This window comes from Gymnogyps californianus, chromosome Z (genome assembly GCF_018139145.2).
Source record: "Gymnogyps californianus isolate 813 chromosome Z, ASM1813914v2, whole genome shotgun sequence".
In the NCBI taxonomy this organism is placed as follows: Eukaryota; Metazoa; Chordata; class Aves; order Accipitriformes; family Cathartidae; genus Gymnogyps; species Gymnogyps californianus.
In genome coordinates this window covers 18,273,328-18,295,535 of record NC_059500.1, presented here as the reverse complement: position 1 = coordinate 18,295,535, position 22,208 = coordinate 18,273,328, and the positions used below count along the sequence as shown (strand labels likewise).

The 22,208-nt window shown below is 38.5% G+C and overlaps 1 protein-coding gene across 1 annotated transcript; it reads right to left on the bottom strand.

Annotated features, from left to right (window-relative positions):
* Positions 1-227: 227 nt before the first annotated feature.
* TNFAIP8 (TNF alpha induced protein 8) lies at positions 228-21,194 on the bottom strand. The gene is made up of 2 exons (XM_050913125.1): positions 21,145-21,194; positions 228-2,100 (listed from the first exon to the last, which is right to left on the bottom strand). The coding sequence occupies exons 1-2, from the start codon at positions 21,173-21,175 to the stop codon at positions 1,535-1,537; spliced, it is 597 nt and encodes a 198-aa protein (XP_050769082.1). The 5' UTR covers positions 21,176-21,194; the 3' UTR covers positions 228-1,534.
* Between the last annotated feature and the right edge of the window lie 1,014 nt (positions 21,195-22,208).

Here is a 22,208-nt window from a genome sequence, read left to right as displayed (position 1 = left end):
TGTATAAAATGAGCTCATATTTTGAACATACTTTTCTCTGGCACATTTCTGGCACCTTTCTGGGAATATTCAGAGCCTAGTGACCAAAAAAACATGAATAAAAGTGAATTTTCTCTCTTTAAAAATCACAAGTAATGCTGAAACCATATGTCAGGGGCCGCGATGCTTTCTTTGCCGGCACAGGCCAAGTTTGCTCTTTATATTTTGAAATGCAACAAGGGGAAAAAAAAAGGCATGAAAAGTTCAGAGTGCAAATATTCTTTGGTTTACTCATTAAAACAAAAGGACACAGCAAACAGCAAAAACACTGGCAATTAAATAAACAGCAAATTCTTTATATGCTTCCTAACAAAAAGTCTTTGGGTGTTTGAAATGTATTAACTTCATGCTTTTAAGTACATTACAGTGTCTAGAAAGTCACATTTTTTTATCCCCCAAGGGCAAGGCAGGGAAAAGATGAGGGAGAAAAAGAAGGATGAAAGGTAGGAGGGAAGAAAAGAAGAAGAAAAAAAAAATTATTCAAGATTCCATTTTTCCATTAGATAAATAGTATATAACACAACGATAAAACTGTTTCTAGTTTCATTGTACACAAAGCAAATTGGCTTGGAATTTATTTTCAGATGATCAAGCTTTCTGAATTCACATCATCATACACACCAGCCTAGTGTATAAAATATACTGACTCACACCTTTTCAAAAAGAATTGTGACCTATTAGCAGGATTCTAAGTATCTTAAGAAATTGCACAGATAAGTCACTGTGTTCTACCTTATCACAGGCAGAGTTAAAACTGTGTACCGCAGGTGGTTTCTAGGGAATACTCTTCCCCAGTTAGGCTATTTTACTGTAGCTTATTCCTCAAAAAATCCCCATATAATCAAAGGAAGCAAGCATCTGTGCGGGTCTATAAGGATCTATACTCTGTAGCCTTGCAGACAGGAAGTTTTCACCACTGAGCTGGAGATGAACAAGCCTGTTAAGACTCTATATGACAGCATTACTGATACTATTTAAAACTGAATGCTTCATAAGGGCAACGCTAGGAAGCTGTGATCTGTGCAGAGAGCATAAAAGACTATAAAAGAGTCAAATATATATATTTTGCAAATAAGTCAAAGAAACTATAGAGTGTACCATCACCACAATAGTCTGTTACCAGCATTACTGGACTCTGATAGTTTAGAAATAATTCTGTAAATCTATGAAAGATGTGGATTGTCTGACACCATATTGTTTTGTTTTGTATATCTAACTTGCAAGGCTCTTACTCTACTTGGACTGTTCTGTTTTATTGTCTTTATCCAGCTGTTTCCATAGGCAAAGCACAGGAAAAAAAGTCGTGCAGTCTTTCTTCCAGATAGACTGTGAATAGCAACAGATAGCTCATAATAAGGAATCAATTCAATAAAGATATTTTGGAAATATTTATCATAATGTAAAAAAACCTTTTTGCATGCTCCCTTATTCCTTCATAAATCAACAGTGTTTCATCTACAAATAATGCATAGGCAGCAAACTTTAATACAAGTACTTATATGTTCCCCTCATCTAGCATTTTGTTGACACCATCACAAAGTTTCTGCAAATGGAGTTTATAAGGTCCAAAGGGATTGTACAAGGCAGCCAAAAATTCACAATCAGAGAAGTGATCAAACACATTGTTGACACGTCCATGTGACTTTGCAGTTAGGTGACGCTGAATGATTTCATGAAGTAACTCTCTACAATCGTTTAACAGTTTGGACAAGAAATTCCTGTCAAAGGTATAATCCACCTGATGGAAACTGACCACGGTCTTAGCGAGCTGATGAACTTTCTTCTTGAATTTCTCCATCAACGCTATTTCATCCTGATTAAATTGGTTGTTCCTGTAGAGAATTGCCAATTTGAGGACTATTTTAATGAGGTTTTTGATGATTTTCTCTGCTTCCTTTTTATTTTGTGTATATTCCTTTGTCACTCTGTAGAGCTCATCTAAAACATCACTGCTTGTATCATCGATCAAAGTAGTTGCTATTGATTTGGACACCATTTTTCCAAGGATCTTCTTCTGGGCCTGAATGGCCAGACTTTTGGAGTTGAAGACATCTGTGGCCACTGGAGGGAAAAAAAAAGTATGCAGTCAATACTTCACAACAGACATCGTATGGACAGTAAGTTGAGGAATATTTCCATGTCTATCCATTCATATTAGTCCTACTAACTGCCACAAAAATAATGCAAACTTATGTACGTAGTTGCAGAAAACCCTATCTTTTCAATCCCTAAAACTCTGTTGTCTGTAGGTTTACATTCTTTTAGACTGTTTTACTTTTGAGAAAACACAAAACGAGATAGAACTTGCTCAAAAGTGGTTTAAAATATCTCTCTATATAGGGATTGATGGGATTTCAAATTGAGGCAATAAACCTGCCGTATTTGATCAGATGAGTCGTAAGTCTGATCTGATTCTCATATTCATAATGAAATCTGAAACCGTGACTATCCCAATGTCATGACAATTACCACTGCTACTCAGAGACAGTAATTCAGTGGATCGACTATTGTAGAACTTTTTCCTGCTTAGCATTTTACATGATCAGTGAATTCAGATCCCACACATCTATTATATTTTTTATATATATATATTTTATACATATATATAGATATATATAAAAAAATATAATACAAACACAAAAATCTTTTGTCAGCAGACAATACTGAGATTCTCTGGATGCAATCTGAAGAAGCAAGTTTTCAGAAGGAAAGCAAGTATAGATTAACATTTCTATGTCCTATACTTAATGCAGAAATAGCCAAAAATGAACAGTCTAGGGATTGCCATAACACTTGCTAGCATAACCTTATAAAGAAATCCCTCTGTGACAAATAAAGTAGATCCTAGAACAGATTTCCACCTCCAAAACTATGCTTGCTTGCACCAATATACCCAATGACTGGTTTGTAATTTCTTCAAATACTTAGAAGACCCCAAATGTTCTTCCAGAAACTTGTTTTGTGAAATGTTACCGCTCATGTTCTGTTGCCAGTGACAACTATTTACAGCACATTCCCTGTGCAGCACCTTCTCCACTAAGGCACACATGAATACGTATTTCCAGGCTGAACGGTCTGGGAGACAGCTGCCTTTACGCTGCAGCTTTCCTGGAGTCTCAGACAGGCTAAAGGAAAGCTTCATCTGTTTACATTTACTTCACATATGGAAGGTTTGCTTTGCAAACACAGGGCCTGGAAACTTTTTTTTTTTCTTTTAATGAAAACATAAACTCTGCAGATGCCAAACAGTACGCCTCTGAATTTGGAAAAGGTTTCCTCTTAATTGTTTGTATTTGGGCAGCTGGATGTGTTCAGACGCAGGGTGCCTCTGGGGTTCCAGCAAACAGAAGGAACTTGTCCTTCAGGACATGTGAGACACAAATCTGTATTTTTTCTTCAACAGTACCTTTGAGAAACTTAGTAACAAGCTCCTTTTTTGTCATCTCGGAAACTTTCAAGCAGGTTTGTTTCTTCAGAATTTCAGTGCATACCTGTATTTTGTTTTGAAGCATGAAGTGTTTGAGCGCATTTTTTAAAATCTTTACTACATGAGGACACTTAAAAACTAAAGAACCCATTGTTAACTGTCTTGGGCAAAGCACTCAAGATCACAAGACAGACATGTTTCTCAACCACAAAGATACAGGAAGACGTTAAAGATGCTAAGCAGTCAATCTGAACTGAAAATATTTGATTCACTTTTTGTGTTTTTAAATATAAAACTGCAACTGTTACTATTCAAATAAAACTAATCGGAGTATTTCAAAGGATGGCCAAATACTAGAACTCAACAGCCAATGCTTTACAGAGATCTACAGATGCATGGTAGCTTTCTTCCTCCAAAACAGGAGTATCAATTGTTCTTTCATAACTTTTATTTCTTAAAGCCTTCCAATTTACCAGTTGGTCATGATGTCTTCTTCCTGACACGCCACAAAGATATATAGATGTTCGTACTAATAGCAGTTGCTGTTTCAAAGTATCTTCCGTAAATTTGCAGAGAAAACCTCCCACAATACAATATATACGTGTTTTAAAATGTTCTTTCCCACGATGCTGTAGGTATTCTTATAAAATGCTAACTATATCACACAGAATGCTCCACTGTCCCCAGCAAGTCACACAAACACTCAGGTATGGTTCTAACAACTTACACATAACAACCTGCAAAGTATCAATTTCAGGAAACTGAAAACATGGCATTTTTCTAGAAATTTTACAGTTTTTCAACAAAAAACCCCTTACATTATGTAATTTAACATTTGACAAAGTGGAGCTTGACATGTAATTACCATTGCTAGGCAAAACAGGAATTGCTCACTTACAAGAGGGGTTAAACTCTTAATGGCATTTCTCTAAAAACTGTCCAAGTTTTGGGACTACCCAGCACGGCCTGTTTTCTATCTACTTTGCAATACACCAGAAGTCAGCTTCATTTTCCCTGTGTTATTACATGGGTTCTACTTTAATTTCTAAATACGTGGATTTCATACTTCAGTATTTCAGTCAATCCAAAAAGGAACTTGCAAACTGTTTGTATTTTATAATCAGAATTTTTCCTCATTACCAATGGCAGAAAGACCTGAAATGTATTTCAGATTCAGGACAATTGCTTAAACAAAACTGAGTTTAAGCAGTAAGATTATAGAGCTCCTTCAGATGGAACATACATGCTTCCTTAAAAAACAGTAAAATTATTACTTACTTGTTCATCAAATGGAATTGCAATTGTTAATGCTGACAGCAGAAAGAGAGGCAAAATACCCGAGGTGAAGACTGGCCTGAGGCTTATTTATTCTGCTAAATCCAGCACACACTTTATGATGCGCTTTGAAACACTGTCAGAAGCTATCAGAGAGTCAACAGGGGTTTTCCCCCTCACTGTAACAGCAGCTCTTCTCAGCTGCCTTTCTCTCCTGCCTGCAGTGCTTCATTTTGCCTTGGCACTTCAGAATGCAAAAATATATCGCCGTGGTTTCACTTCCTTGAAAAGAGAGCTGAAAGGAAATTGCACTGCTGAGCAAGCAGTGCAACACCAATAGCCGTTACTGCTAACTGACAACTGGAACAATTAGCAGAAAGGGAGGGAGAAGAAAGGTCCTGTGACTCGAAAGGGCAGGGGACATATCAAGAAGAGGTTAAAACATTAACCCACTATCTGCAAATGCAGATACGTGGGTGTATCAGAGATGCCTGATTCACGGGTCACAGGGTGCTAGTGAGGGGCGGCCGCTGGCCGCCTGCGTCACCAGCCCCCCATTCCCAACATGAGGACAGCCGAGCATCCCCTTTCAAACCTCTGATTACAATTTCAGACACAAGCACCTAAAAACAAGCCTGTAAATCCACATTTAGACAACTACTTAAAGCAGCCTCATTTTCTTAGGGTTGATTGTATGTAGTCACCTTTTAAGAGTGATTACAGGAGCTGGCCAGGATGTTTAAATCTCTGACCCCACCAATTGTATTGACAGGTCCCATCCTTGCACTTTAAACTGAAGAACTGCCATTTCTCTGGTGGCCTGAGAATTCTGGGTAGACCCAGAATTTGGGCATGTAATCCCACTAATTTTAAGCATCTCGCAGATAGTTTTTCCTCATGACTGCTCTTTATAGCTCCTATTTGTTTCCTGTGCAGTTTTATACTTCACTTTTAAAAGTGTATCATCAAAAATTACCCCTTTGAAATCAATGGGATGTCATTTTCTGAACAACCTATACAACTAAACATTATTATGTTCAGTAGAGCCGCCCCTCCGCAGACAGCAGTCCAAGGGGAAAGGCTCTCAGAAGAAATCCTGCCTCCATTACTTCGAAATTCACAGGATCTTAGGGCTAACAGGGACATCTGCAAAGTCTTCCCATTTATGATTTAGAGGAGCAAACAAGTTGCTAGAGACTGCCTCCTGTGAAAGTTGGGAGCTTATTAATTATGCAACTTCTTAATTTTTGCAACCAACAGTATGTGTGTTTAACATCAGTATTTTGTGTGTTAATGAATATTGGACATGTAGCATTCTGGATGTGTTTTCCCCAAAGTACTTTACCTTACACGTTTTCCTTAAAACTGTGATGGAAGTATAAACTTTCAGTGAAAATTTAGAATTGTGGGTTAATAAGCACTCAGGAGACTGGTATAAAAGTAAAAGAAGGCCATTACTTACGGCTGCGATGCTGACTTTTCCCTGACATGGAAGCTAGTACACCTCCCTCCGTGCTGTGGCAAATGCCTATTACCAAATACTCTATTTCTCAACTCTATTTAAACAAAAAAAAAAAAAGTATTTGAAAAAAAAAAGTTGAATCAGATTATTTTACTGCCTTAAATGAAGGCAGAATGTTTTTTCCACAAGATAACAGTCAATGGTAGATTCAATATCACTTACAGTTGAGTGTATTCAATTGCATGTACATTGAAAATGAATGCTTGAGTCACTGAGTATTTTTAAGCTTGTTGTAATAAAGAAGGACCAGAAAAAAAGCATCCAGTAAAAACTTCCAGTGAACCATGTTTAATTCCATGGGCAAGTCAAGAGTTGAGCTTTCTGACATGAGCTGCATTTCTAGCATATGTACTCGGTATGTTGATACAACAGTCCTGGTGGAAAAGAAAATGTGACTCTGAAGCCATTAATAACAACGCTGCCGCGTGAGACCCAGTTCTCATTTTAGTGACTGGCATACCACGTACTGCACTAGTACCTGGTGAGCGCAAGGTCCAAACATGACAGGGTTTTTTGGGCAAGGCACAAAGAACACTTACATAGGATTAGGAGGAAAGAGACAGCACTGACTGAGTACTTCAGGCAGCATTTAAAAGACTGTATCATATAGCTTTGAGAAATGTGGCAACTGATTTCCTGCCAGGCATCCTGTGTGGACGAGTGTGTTTGCCTCTCTACAGACTGTGGGTGAGCGCCACAGCTAAAAGCCCGCGCACGTCGTACAAATTGCATGTTCAGTCAGACTCCTGGAGTGAGACAGCATCATTTCCCTGGAGGGAGGCAACTTGAAATCAAGCGGGATTGACAGCGCTATGCTCTCCCAGTGTATGTGACCATGAGTCATGCACTTCCAAAATCATCAGATCGCCTAGGTATGAAGGGATAAAAAAATTACTGAATTTTTACTTTTTCTTGTGCCTTCTGCTTTCTGGGTCTTTACAGGACTAGCCTTGTTTTCAGGAATGATAAAGGCCAGAAACGTTAAAAAAATAAATACACTGAGGCGAATAAATATATGACTTCATGTATAAACACATGACTTCAGTAAGGTAAAGCTCCAATGGTGATAAACTTCAAGAGTTAGCATCAGTGAATGAACAAGTCCTGAAGTACAGAACAGGCAGAAATAGAGTCATAAACCTGTTAGCAGGGCTGTAACAATTTTCACAATGTACTTATTACGTGACGATAAGATTAAAAAATGAGTGGTAGGACACAGACTGTGAATTCTTCAGATATGAGTAAGGTAAGCTGATTTTTCTAGCTGCCACCATGATTTATAGCTTCTTCTTAATAACCATCTGAGTGAGTGAGTCACGGTTTCAAAGAATGATTTTTGGTGTTGCTTTTTTTTTTTTTTTAAACAGAAGAGTCAGTGTTTTGATTCTTATCTAAGTGCTTCAAAGTTTCCTGGGTGAAAGGTGTGTTGGATTTAAACTTTTTAAAAGCACAGATAAAGTTCTTGCAATATAGAAATGATTCCAAAAACGCAGCAGTCCCCAGACGGCCACTTCAGCATATTGGCTGGTCTCTGCGTTCGCAAGCGTTTGTTCGCTTGTTGCCTTTTCAAAAGCTGATGAAAAACTGAAGCTTGTACCAGACATGCAAGACCAGAGAGCACTCTTACAGCTTTCACTCTTCAACCTCAGACACTGGGACTGCAACTTTAAGCTGGCTGATGGCAGGGCTGAGAAGAGACCAGGGCAGCCACAGAGTTTATTCAGAAAAGGACTGCAACAGGGCAGATAGCTTGGGCAAGCACCGTCAGGCAGTGGAAAACCCAGAGGGCAAACGGCTAAGTGCAGAAGAAGAAAAAACCCCCAAACCTAGGGCCCTATACAGTACTCATTTCTTCCACATATGTCTCCACTTTTTTGATTCAGGTACACAAGTTCCTTATATGAAGAGCAAATATTTTATTTGGCACCTTGCTTTTAAAAAGGGAGATTTATATATGAATATAAATTTTAACTAGAAAACAGTTTAAAATTTTCAATGCATACAAAGCATTCGTTCATAAAGGTAAGTAACCTTTGCCTACAGTTCTCTTAATAGGTACAGTAAATTGTACTAAATTCTCACCATAATCTTTACCAACTGAGCATACTACGAGAATGTTAATTAGTCAAGCAATGTGTACTAATTTTAACATTCACACTGGAAGACCTTCAAAAGAAAAAATACCCAATCTGAAGCCAAGTCTAATGCATGGCAAATATTGCATGAGCAGGCTTACTGGATTTGGAAGTCAGCTCTGAGGCTGCAAGTCACTCTGAAGCAACTTGATCAAGTAATTTTGGAAAAAAATCTGGCTAATCAAGCATTTTTTGAAATACACAGTATGTCTAATCAGCATACTCATACTGAAAGTGAGCATACATTCAGCAGCGGGAACACAGGAAAGATAAAAGCTAGTAAACACCATTGGGAACACCTTTTTTTTATTCAATAAAATGCTGAAGAAGTAATTGCCAATAGGTTTGCAAAATGCATATGGTATTGTTATATGCTTCCTGATTTTGCTGTTTAATTCTAGCCTTAGTGTATTCAAATGTCCAGAATTTGACGAACAGCAAAAGATGACCCACATTCTAGCTGCAAAACCAAAAACAAATAATGAAAAAACAGAAAACAAAATACTTTTTGATCAAGAGGTGAGAAGAATTGCCAAAAAAAGTACCTGGAGGTTAAGGCTGGGTAGTGTGGCAAGGAAAGATGCTATTTCCAACAAGAATGTATGTGCAGAGTTTTGCAGTCCCATGAGAGCAGTCTGTGCCAACAAGTTATTCTGGTTTTACATGCCTGTGCTTCCCACAGCCACCCTGTGCATCACATGACACACATACTGCAGCTGATTTAGAAATCTGAAAAGCCTTCTTAAAAGCCCTTTTTCCTAGAAGCTCTGCATGGATTTTAATTAACAGTGCAGCTTTAATAAGGAAAAAAAAAAAATCAGATTAACTTCTGATGACTGCTCTTAGAGAGACATATTTTAAAATATGTTGGATATTAAACAGAGAAAATGACAGTCACATAGACTAGGGTCATGGACTTAATTTGGTATTTCACTCCTTTGCCACCATTTGTTATCCTTGCCGGAATGTAACAACAGGTGCTGTGGTATTACATATGCAGTCTGTGTATTTCAGCTGTTGGCCATTGAAGGGCTATATCAGGTTCCTCTGTATCTACCAGGTGTCCATGCACACTCAACAGTAATACTGCACAAATCTTTTCATATGACATGAAGTGTATCTTAGGTCATTCCTTCCAATCAAGCAAATGCAACGCAGGTACTGTATTTTTTTGTCCAGCCTTAGAAACACATACCAAACTGCAGCAAGGCAAAAGTGCCAAGCTCCCAAACCCAAGTGGCACTTCCAATAAAATAATCTGGCCATTACAATTGAATGTTTTACCAAAAGGTAAAGTTTAAAAAGAGGTATCTAATTGCTCTTACAACTGTCCTGGCAAAAGGAATGTCTTCTCACAAAAAAAACTTAGCTGTAGGCACAGGACCTAGAGTGTAACAGAAGAGCTTCTGGCTTGAATGCAGAAGGGGAAGCACTGAGACCGGCAGCCCTGGGGAACTTTGACTCCATTGGAGAGACTTAAATTTGACATGGGGGCGGCAGGGGGGAAGTTAAGAGGAAGTTTAAGATACATGTGGCAAAAATACAGTGAATGAACTGGAAGGTCGAGACAAGATGGCAATCTGGCATGAGAGATTACAAGGAAAAGGTAGCAGCCTGGCTGTCAAAATACAAAGGGCATATATTTTGAATAGCACGTAAAGAAAGCCACAGCAGAGCCTTCAGAGAGTTCAAATGACAGAAAGGTTTGTGAGTGATCCTACAATGGCTTTGAAAGTAGTTAATTATGTTTTTCCTGTATTTCTAGTTCTGGTTCTCTGTTGTTCTCAATGTCGATCCGTACACCACCCTGTCTGTTTCTTGCAGACAGGATGGGAGTCCCTCAGTATCTCTCTTTCAGGGTAATGTTGAAAGAAGGCTGGATTGCTGGCTTGTAATTTGTTTATATATGTTACTCTTGTATCTTCCACTGGTTGCCCTGAGAAACTAAATGACACCTGCCCCCCACACACATAATTTGATTTCTTCCTTCTCCTTTCTGAAGAAACTTCTGAGGCACTGAAGATTGCCACGGCTACAGGCCAGATACAGAAAAAAACAGTAGTGATTCCCAGGGCACTCAGTTCTCAGGTGTCTGGTTAGTATATTCTTTTTTCAATATCAACACTGAAATGCAGATTATAAAACACAAGAAAATATGCCATTTAAGAATTTTTCTTATCAGATACTGGCTGTTCTTTAGGTCTGGGACATTAGTGACACCCTTCATCTCTTCTGCAGTTTTTAATTTTTCACTACCTGTTTTCCTGTTTTATAGCATGACGGGTAAGTTTTCTGGCATTAAATAGTATGGCTGTACACAGAATATATGCTTTGTCTACTCTTCCACACCAATCATTCATAGTACCTGTGATTATGGAGGACTACATTTGGTGGCCGTAGTGGTCTTTTCCATTGCCACTGCTAATGTGCATTTCCTTTACCTTCCTCTTCCACAAGGAGCAAAATAAACCAACCTCTCAGTTTTAATTTTTTCTCCCAATATTTAGTAGCCACAGCCTGTTCCCTCTGTATCCAGACTACAACTACCAGGACTTTCATCCAAACTTCCAGCTATGAAGTCAATGGTTGAGAGTATTTTCTGTCCTTCATTCCCTCACTCCCTTGCTGTCAGTTCAGAACGGGCTCCCCAAGACCCAAATGCACAGTCTATCTTTTGGAGACTTTGCTTTGATTCCTGTTTGTTTCCACTTGGTTTGCTTTATTCTTGGCATCTCCAATTCAAAACCAATGCTCAAAACAGCTGAAAAAGTATGCGAAGTATTTCTATACATAACACTTACTGGAAAAAAAACCAAACACCTTTAAAATCTTTGACTTAACAACACCTAAACTCTCAAGCATAAACTAAGACTGTCAAAACACAGGTCCACCTCCCCACTTATCTTAAAAGTTTGGTTTTGCTTTCATTAATGTCATTAAATCCTAGCAGAATATAAAGCATAAGAGAAAAATTAGGTCTTTAATATGGCTAGCAACTTGTTCTTCTCTAAAATTAAATCTTCTGGTTAAACATCATACGTGTGACACTGTCATTTTCTTTTATGTTAGGAAGCAGTATTATTTGGATACAGAACTTTGATACCTAGCAAAGCACTAGCAATCCTATTTATTTTTAAATGTTTCAAATATTTACTGACTAAAACTAGACAGCCTCCAGAGGTCCCTTTCAGCCTCAACTGTTCTGTGATTCTGTAAAACCTGCATCTATTTTGTAGTTCACTCCTCCGGACAAGGCGTCGGAGATTGAGTGCACTGGTTTTTACAGGTGTTGACTACTGTAGAATTTAAACGTCCAGCTTCTTTACTCTGCACTGGCATCAAATGGTATTTTTAAGTAGCCGTTGAACAGCACTGATCAGCTATGAGGGGATATCTACCACCAGGAAAGGTGGTTGTAGCTTGAGATTTTCAGGATTATTACCCCAAAAGTAAGGAGAGAATGCAAATTTGAACCCAGAGAAGGAAAGGCCTCAAGTGGTGAAAATAAACCCCATCAATCTAAATTTCAAATTAGTTAGATTACTTTTTTGCACTGAAATAAAAATGTCAACAGCTTCTCTTCGCCTCACCGTGATACTGCTGTCCTCTCCTCCCATACTGCATGGCGTTACATAACAAGCCACAACAAACTGATCAACACCTAAATATACCATATTTTACGTCTCTTTCAATTGATTATAAGACCAGCTGCTTGTTGCAAAGAAAGGTTACTTTAAACATACATCCAGGACACTGATGTCTTGCATCACAGACTTCTAAATCTCTCATCTCCAGCACTGAGCACAAGGTTGTGAGCTTGGTGAAGACATCGTATCACAGATGTAGACACCAGAGTTGAACTTTATTCTTACCCCTTCCTGAAGTATCCACCATTTCTGTTCACAGCTGCTAAAATTCATGATTCATTGTTTCAAGTTCTTTGTTAGTTTCTGACGTAAAGTCTAAGTCAGTATTTCTCAGTGAATATTTTTAATATAAATGTTTTTAAGTGAACAGAAACATTCATTCATTTTATCTTTTGCAAGTAGGAAAAGGTAGGCCTTGGGATCAGTAGCTGAAATGTTTACCAGTGTCATTTACTTGCTTTAGCTTATATTAAACCACAATTTTCTCCTTTCTATAAATAAAACTATCTTTGTAGAACAGTTTGGTAAAGCAGACATAGTAAAAGCAAAAACAGATCTCATGAAAGCTTTATGTTTTAAAACAATGGAACTTCTGCATTTTTCAAAGTCAAAGTTTCCTACACACCTTGATGAAGTTAATTAAGTGGAAGCTTGTCTGTGCATGCACTGATTCAGTGCTTTATTAATTCCTGTACGAAGTGAAATGTAAACACTTTGCGATCAAGACTTGAGGGTATCACATTCTTAGAGATCCACTGAAATCACAGGTCAGCTACCAATGCCTTAGAGAAACCTGCAAGTACTGACCTTCATAGATATGTAAAATACATCTCAGAATATGTCCCTGGATTTCAAATTACAAACATTTCAAGGACAAATGTTCTCAAATAAATGAAATGCTAGCTCCCACTTTACTGCAATTTATTCTTATTACTGTAAACTGCCAGCAGGAACAGGACTCTCTGCAGACATCCCAACATTTGTATATTGTATGTCAAACTGAAATGTAGATTTCCCCTATTGCTATGCAAAACAGACTCTTTGATCTTTCATTACTAATCTGTGTAGTTACAAATATCGATACTGAATTCAGCAAAAGGTAGGGAAAAATAAATTAGTTTATACAGTGTGTATTCAATCCTCTACATTGCTTCTGCTGAAACAGATCTGTGCTGAAGATTCTGGATCCCAAGTTCCCCAGACTGAATCCGCCATGCCATGCAAAGGCACGGGCTCTCTACTTCTCATTGTTAGCCAGTCAAGCACTAGAAATGAACCACAAAACAGAACTGTGACAGGGAATCAACTGATGAAACTGAATCAAACCACACCCCAACCCAGGCAGGGAATCTTATGAAGAAAAACAAAATTTCTGAGAAAACATCCCAAAAGGATGAGACTGACACTCTCAAAGGACAGGTTTCCCAGTTTCTCTCCTCCTCGCTGAAAACACGGCTGTGTCCAACTGACAGCAGATTTAAGGCTTGTGCTTTTGCTGATGTTACGGTTAAAAGAACCAAGTTGCTGGCAGTAGCATTTGCATCGCTAATCCCGCGGTGTATCCTGTTCAGTAGTCATGATGGAGACGCGTCCACAAAAGAAAAAACGTACACCTACCACTAAAAAACTCAAGTAACTTGGCAAATGTACTGATGCAGACAGAGAAAACATGAAAATCTGTAACTTCCAGATTTCCCACAGTACAAAAAAAATGTTACTGTCAATATGTGTAAGACTAACGTTCAGATTGGTGCTGTTTATTAACGCAGAAACAGTCAGTTTAAGCACTCAAATTTCTTACAAAGTGATATACTACTGTTACTGTTACTACTAACAGTACTACTACTGGATACTACTGGATCTATGAAGTATCTACCCAATAAGCAAACATGAAAAATTAATCCTTAAACATGAAAAAAAGTCATTTTGGCTTTAAAGTCACTATGAAATAGATGAAACTATTTTTAGCCTACTACTTCTTCTATTGAGTGTGATGTACGGAAAAAGAAAAACAGAAGTTGTTTCATAAAGTAGCATAAAAATCAGTAGCTCTTTCACACCTCTTTATGAAATGCTCTCCTCTTACCACATTTTGTAATCTAATTGTAACAAAAAAATCAGTCCAGAAGGTTGAAATAATACCTGCAATATAGTTTTCATTTGCTTTATTTATTACCCAAATGTGTTTATAGAGACTCTAAATGCTTGAGCAGAGATGGGGGAGAGGAAGCAATTTGCTTCTCAAAAAGCAGTATTTAAGAACCCTTATGAAACTGTCACATTTAACAGAAGATTTGACCAAATGATAAATCGTTACAGATGAAAGGAATGATGTGTGCTTTTGAATAAAAATTACAAATTACAATTAGTATTTGAGTGTTACATTTTCCTTATGTTATCCTTAACATGTATTACAAAATACTCATTATTCTTAGAAGCCATTCACTTACCCTGTTGCTATACTTGGAAATAATACTGATAAAGAATACAGCCTTTCTGAATGTAGGTGCAGGGCCCTTCCCTTACCCAGATACTTCTTTTGATTCTCCAGAGATTCACTGAATTTTGCTCCCTGATCTCTAACCTCTGTCTCATTTATGACAGTGCATAGTTTGCAAATTCCTCGCAGAAAATAACCCGAGGGTCTACAAAGTACTGTAATATAGCAAATGCTGTCATCAACAGATAAATGGAAGGAAGACGGGGAAACTAAGTCTCCAGTACAACAATCAATTCTGTAAGATGGAAAAGACGGGTAGAATTTGAAAACAAAGTACTATCTTCCCATATGTGGAGTACTGTGTCCAGTTTTGGGCTCCCCAATCTCTCTCCAAAAAAGCAGCTGACAAACTGAAGCAACAGTTGCTCTTCCCTTATCCATCAACGCTGTAACCCTGTTGTAAAAGGCCACCAAATTTGTCAGGCACGACTTGCCCTTAGTGAAGCCATGTTGGCTGTCACCAATCACCTCCTTATTCTCCGTATGCCTTAGCATAGTTTCCAGGAGGATCTGCTCCGTGATCTTGTCAGGCACAGAAGTGAGACTGACTGGCCTGTAGTTCCCCAGGTCTTCCTTTTTTCCCCTTTTTAAAAATGGGGGTACAATAGTTACAGAGAAGACAGGGCCAGGCTCTTTTTGAGGATACACAGCAAAAGAGCAAGGGGCAACAGACACAAGTAGCAGCAAGGAGAATTCTCATTAGGAATGACCACCTTCATAGCAAGGGTGGTCAAATATTGGAATATGTTGCTAGAGAAGTTGTGGGACTACCACTCTTGAAGACACTATCAACTTGACTGGAAAAAGCCTAAGCAACCTCATCTAACTTTGAATGTGGATCCAACTTCAAAGCTGGCTCTGCCTTGAGCGGAAGGTTGTGCCTGATGACCTCCAGAAGTTTCCTGCAGCCTCAGTTAATCTATGATTCTCTCTATTGACCAGATAGCTCAAGGGACTGTATCTTATTTGAAATTAAACACGTGAGTCTTGCAGTTCGCTATGGATTAAAAGATTTGATTGCATAAGTATAATTATATTAATGGAATTTTCTCAAAGCAATCTAGCATTCAACCCAACAATCGCAGCTAAATGATGAACCTGTTAAGGGTTTCAGTGATTCTCTGAAGTAACCTACCAGCTACAGCTAGTGCCTATCCTGTGGCCTCTGCTCAAACTACCACCTAGCTTCCTCATCTGCTCCAACTGCACAAGGAAGAGATTGCTAAATATGTGGGGTACGAAGTGTTCTGCAAAAGACAACTACTCCATATGGACTTCCAAACATGGTATACAACAAAAAACACCAGTTCAATCCATTCAATTCTGAGCCTGTAGAAGAAGCAATGAGAGTGGCCACCTAATCCATTCACAGATTATCTTAAAGGTTACCCTGATTTGGCCAGGAAAATAAAACCAACCGTTTTTCAATTTTTAAGGGGAGAGATGCAGAGCTGCTTCCAGAGTCTTACGGTTTAACAGCCTTAAGTCAGTGCTCTTACCAAGAGATTCAAGTGCCCACATCTAGATGGAGCTGTAGCAGCTGTACTACAAACCACGGCAGCTGTATTCCTGTCCTGAAAGCACTTTATCCGTTTCCTGTGTCTTGCTTCATTAAATGTACAATCCTCTAAACTACATTAAAAAAATCTAGCAGTTCTGACTTGCCTGTGTACCGTGCTCTCGTTTCCTCCAAATTTCCCATTGCTCCTTCTTCCTTAAGGTGTTAGCTTCTTGCTTTTCCTTCCACCCCCATTATTTGCACCTCTGGCAATGCTTTCCCCATGCATATGTGATAGAGTATTATAGTGTCCGGTTAGTAATAATTCATTCTTTCTAATTTCTCATAAGCTTACTTCCTTTTTTCCTTCTTTCCTGTACTAAAGTGATACACTTTGCCTTTAGCTTGTCCTATTAATCTTGAATTCTAATAATCTATAGAAGGGATTACACAAAATGCCAAATTGTTAAGCATTGCTCTGATTTATAGAGTGGCATACATGATATGTATGACCTCAGTAATCTTTTAATTCTCTTCATCAGCAGTATGCAAGTTATCTGTGGAATAAAAATATCCTCAAATTGACTAATCTAGATCTCTGACACATTCATTGGGGCCAGATTATTCTTCCTGCTCCTGAACTGAACTTTTCAGGCTACTCTCAACAAAAGGCCCCTGTTTCACTGGCCTTAATGTTTTATGGAGATTGTTGTTTTGACAAGGGAGGGTAGGAGAAGAGCAGGTGAAACAAAGGAAGCCCACATGTTGTAGTCTTCAGGGTGAGAGCAGAAGGTGGGTCTAATATGTGGGGGTAAATCCTAATTGTCTGTATGGATAATGCTCTACTTGCACAGTTTGGATCTCCCCATTCACTGTCAGAAAAGCATAAAAGGTTCCAACAAATGCTAGTTTCAGAGATCGTGGGATGGAGAATCATACATTACAGACCCCCGTCGATGTTTTGGATGGAATAAGTGGCCTGTAGGAGCACAAGAGCAGACCATTTGTTATCTAGATGAACACGATTCTACCGTGGAAAATTTTCACACAATGAGAGGTGACTGCAAAATGTCAAAGCAAATCCATGACTACTTACAGGAGGGAGTACTGACTTCTCAAAACAGTGAGTGCTCTGCAATTTTATAACCCCTGTGTCTCTGTTCTGAGCTCTAAAAGGAACAAAACAGGTGAGCTCATTCCTCAGTAATCTCATTTGGATTAAAAAATGCTAATTGTGTCTAAAAAAGCTCTGAGCACTTGTAAGAATGCAGAGATCTCTCTCTCCCATGAAATGTGGTACTTAAAACTAAGTATGATAAAGGTGCAGTGCAGGCTCTCACTGCTTCCGTGTTTGTAATACAATATTCATCGTTTCATAAGCTATGTATTACATTCACTCTGATATCTGTTATTATTTTACTTTTCCTTTGAGACATTAGATTTATCTCCTGTTGTTTTCTAAATATATGACATAAAACCTGTAGAATGAAGCTGAAGTTTTCTCAAGCTTTACATAAATTACTGTTTCCTTCTATTGACAAAATACTATATAAGGAATCCATTAACACCACAATAATTTTAACCAGTATTGGCATGTACTTAAAAAGGTATATTCATGATACATATTTTTAATATGACAGCATTAAGAACATTTCCTTCAGATCTCAGAAAGGAATTAAGTCAAATAACAGCCTGAAACCATTTCGTACCTTCCTTGGTACATGACATGCCACCATGCAACACCAGATTGAAATTATGCCATGCAGTTAAACACTATAGTCTTCTTGACTTTACCATGCTTTTTGTTTCATCCAGGGCAAAAGTAACTACAAGAAAATGTGCCAGGGTTATTTATATCATGACAGTTGTTGGAATCTGTAAATGCAATACAAATTGATGCCATACACACACCAACATACTCACACGTGCACACACACACATATTTACCACAGCATTGTGGCATACTGATGAATACAATGATTGTTCTAATGTTACTAAAGAGCATGACGGGAGAAAAAAAACTGTTTCATGTTACCATTCTAATACAGACCATGCAGAGTTCAAAGGCAGAAGCTGAAAAGCCCAGATACACTGCTGCAGACCTTATATCTAGCAATTAGTACAAAATACAGTGAAGTAATTATTGTCTTCTAGCAATGTCTTTTTACTCCCAGTTCCTGCTAAAAAAATTAAGATCTGACTTGAGCTCAAAGACTCTATCTTTATTTGATTCATTATAAAAAAGAAAATCTTCAGGAGTTCGCCATTCAAAATTGACCTTGATTTTGGGTTTCACTGTAACAATGGGTATAGTTCATTTTTACAGTAGTAAAACCTATGGTCTTTGATCTTGTTACACAGATTTTAAAAAATAATCCATATTAACCCATTAAATCTACTTTTATAGACATCCCAATGTTCTCCAAATACTGTGATCCACTTGTGTAAAGTAGCTGGAAGTGAAGTATCACTCACTTCAGCATCAGATCGTTGTCAGAACATACACGATACTCGATGCTATTGCTGTGCCCTCAACCTTCCTTTTCCTTCAGGCTGATCTTCCAACACATGGTCCGAGAGTCACGCCTGGAAGCTGCAACTGAATTTCAGAGCTCCTTATGTATCCCTTCCTTAGTTCCTGGCCAGTGATGCTTCCCTGGCCACCTGAGCATCTCTGCTTTAAGGAAAATAGAAAAATTCTGCCTTTGCTTACAAACAACATTAAAATAACATTTTTCCTGTAGCTTTCTCCTCCTTTCACTTTTTAGCAGATTAACCACTATGCTTTCATCGCTAGCTTTGGCCTTGAAATGTACAGAATCTGGTAAAATAACTATTTTATAATTGTCCAAGTGTACCATCTACCCCTTCCATAATCAGTCACAGACCTTTATGTACTCATTCCCTGGCTGGACCTCATAATTTGTGGGTAAATCAGAATTTCTCTTTTAGAGTGACGTTCAGTCTTGCACCTAAAGGAAAAATCAACCGCTCTCCCTTTGGTAAACCACTTAAAAGATTATATATCCTCAGTGTCAAAAGCCTGAGCCCCAAATTCAGCTTGAATTTGTGAGGCATCAATTTTCTTTATGCAAAAAGCAGTTTCTTGATGAAACAGAGCCAGTTAGTTGAACGACTCTGAATGCCTATTTTATGCCACATACACTGGATGACTACAAATCCACAGGTATTTGACTGTATTTTTCAGTAGTTTGATCAGTGATCTTTCATGCCATGTTCAATCAGACTAGGCAAAATAGTGTAAAAGCTGCAGTTTTACATACTGACCTGTTAATCACAGTCTTGATTCACATACACACTAACCCCTCTTTTCTCATGCATCTTCTAAATTATTCCTTTACAGATGGGAGTACGTTACCAGGAATACATTTACAGGCCGACTGAAAAACCTTCTCAGTGACATCTGTACCTCATCTTCCCACAATGGCTACTGTTTTTATTTTCCATTCTAACCTATTAAAACCACAGGACAGCAAAACCCAAATATTTTTCCAGCTAAAAATAACTAGACAAAAAGCTACCCTTTCTTTCCTGTCTCAGCCACCTGCTCCAAATGCTTTTTTCAGCATGAAGATCCCAGCATCTCAAATTGTTTCAAAAGAAATGCACAGAAAGGCAAAAATATTTTCAGAGGATTTGAAGAATCTAAGAAGGTAAGAGGTTTCTTTAAACAGGAAAATTTACATTTCAAATATAGCCAGCTTGGTAAAATTGTCTGGAGCTTCCTGTATGAAACCAGAGGATCTTTCATGCTATGGCATGCGTGCTGATCTCTCCTGCTGCAAAACTGAGGGAGAATGCTCACATTGCCATATTCTTAGTCAGATATTCTCTTTTTCAAACAGTTTCTATAGAGAAATTTTTTTTTTCAGTTCTGCTTTTCAATAAATCTGTCCTACAGAATCTTCTTGGGAAAAAAAGAAAGCTGCCTTTTAGTTCATCCGTTCATTCGACGAGAAGAAAAAAGAAAAACAAAACAGAGCATCGTTGTAATTCTTATCAAAACACAGGCTATCATGCTTCATTACTAATCAGGTTCTATCAGCATTATTAGCATTAAGTTTGATTCAGTCCAAGCTGACTTTTCTGCAAATCAACAAAATAGTCTTACGCAAGCAAGAAGATAGAGGTCCTTGGTAATGTTATTCTTCAAGTGGGGGAAGTTGTACAGAGTGTGAGGGGAAAACCATCTGAAATATTCAGAAAATTTCTTGTTTTCACCAAACACAAAATGCTTAGGTTGCCTTACTGCTTGCTTATCTGTTGGGGTTTTTTAATTATTTCTCTGAGCCATACTGGATCTCTGTAAGTTTGAGTCTCCCTAAGGACTATTTGTAACCATGAAACATCAATTCTGCTCTAAGAAATCCAGTGTATAATCCCAACACTGCCCTGTTCCCTCTTCTGTATAAATGCTCTTTTGTATATAGGCACTTTCAGGAAATTGCCCTCCTCCTCCCCCGCTTGCTCCCTACTGTCCTACTCTGGCTTGCACCCCCTCCCAATCAACACTAGGGAATAATTGTATTTTTGTTGGAGCACTTCCAGCTCCTCCACACGTTCCACTCTAGAAGCAGTAAATGAAACCCTGTAGCTTTGGCAGACTTCTCTAAGCTTTAACAGACACACACACATGCACGCACACGCATGCATGCACACTCATTCGGACAGGGAAGTAAGTGGCATCAAGCTTATTCCCAAAATAATGACCTTTCACTTCTGCCCATGCAACTTCCTCTTTTGCTGAAAAATACAGTGCTTCCAAATTCAAAAAATCTTCCTCTTTCAATATTCTACTACCAGTGTTTTGAAACACCGTTTCTTCCACTTATCAGTACTCCATGTGTGAGTAAATTACCATTGCCAAGACAGACAGATATCCCTGGGTGCCAACACTTCGGTCATTTCATATCCAGCGAAATCGGCAGGACTTCAGATGATTTTGCCAAGGCATTTTCCCCTCCCCTTTGAATACCCGAAAGCTAAAGCGAGCAGAAACTCTCCTCCACGCTCACAAAAGCAGCGCTGGCGACACGAGCATGCACATTTCCTCTCCTGTGAAAATAGTTTAAAACTGTACCTTCCTTGGGTTCATCAGCCTCCGAACTCATGGTGTTAGCGCAAGGCACTGGGGACCAGATTACAGCTGACGTGCGCACTGAGAAGCGGCCGCAAGTCAACTTCTCCAAAAAAAAAAAAAAAAAAAGAGGGGAAAAAAAAACAACAAAGAGGGCTGGGATTTTAAGGGGAAAATTCTATGAATTCAGCAAATCACAACTAAGCTACTTGAAAAGGATCCCGCCCCTTTCTCAGCTGCACACCAGCGACTGCCTGGAAAAGCAGCACCTTCACAGAAACCCTCATTTTACTCGCCAGCAGTCGCCGTTTATGCATTTTATTCTCCCCAGTCTGTAGGAAGGGTGGAGTTTCACTTGTTGCAGCTTGCCAACGTGCTATGAGAAAGCAAGCAGGGGAGACCAAAAAAGCCCTGAGCATGGAGCAGTGTCTGATTGCGGTAACTGACAATCAGATTGGGGCTCTCTTAACTTGCACGAAAATCTAATTTAAATCAATTATTTTTTAAGCCTAAATTGTACATTTCAACACTACTTACTATCTGGAATTAGTTCTGTAGCCTCTGTAATTACACTGACTAATACAGGATGACTAAATACATGCTTAAAGGATGAGAAGCAGCAGCTTTCTTTCAGGCAGTTTAAGTCAAATAATTATTTTTTCTTTCACTCACAATCAGTGTATGGTGCTGTCTACCCTGAAAGGAGCAATTCACCTTTCCTTCTTGGAAAAATTATCAGACTTCTTTGTGCTACAGATCCCTCTGCATCGTAGAAAAGACCATTATTTTTAACTATTACACGACATTGTTTTACAGCACAGCAAGAGAACAGGGGTCTTTTGCAGCCACCCCCCAACTCTCCATGCATCATACACACCTTTGGAGCAAAATCAGGGGGAATTACTTGGAAGTCTATTTTCCGATTGGCACAGCCTCCAGTAAAATCACTGTCAGAAGGAACTATCTTTTCCTACTTATTAATTTAATATATTTTTAGGACAGCAAACAAGACAAAACCTCAGTGGAAATATGACCGCTCAGACACAAGGAGAGGTGTGATCTCTCAG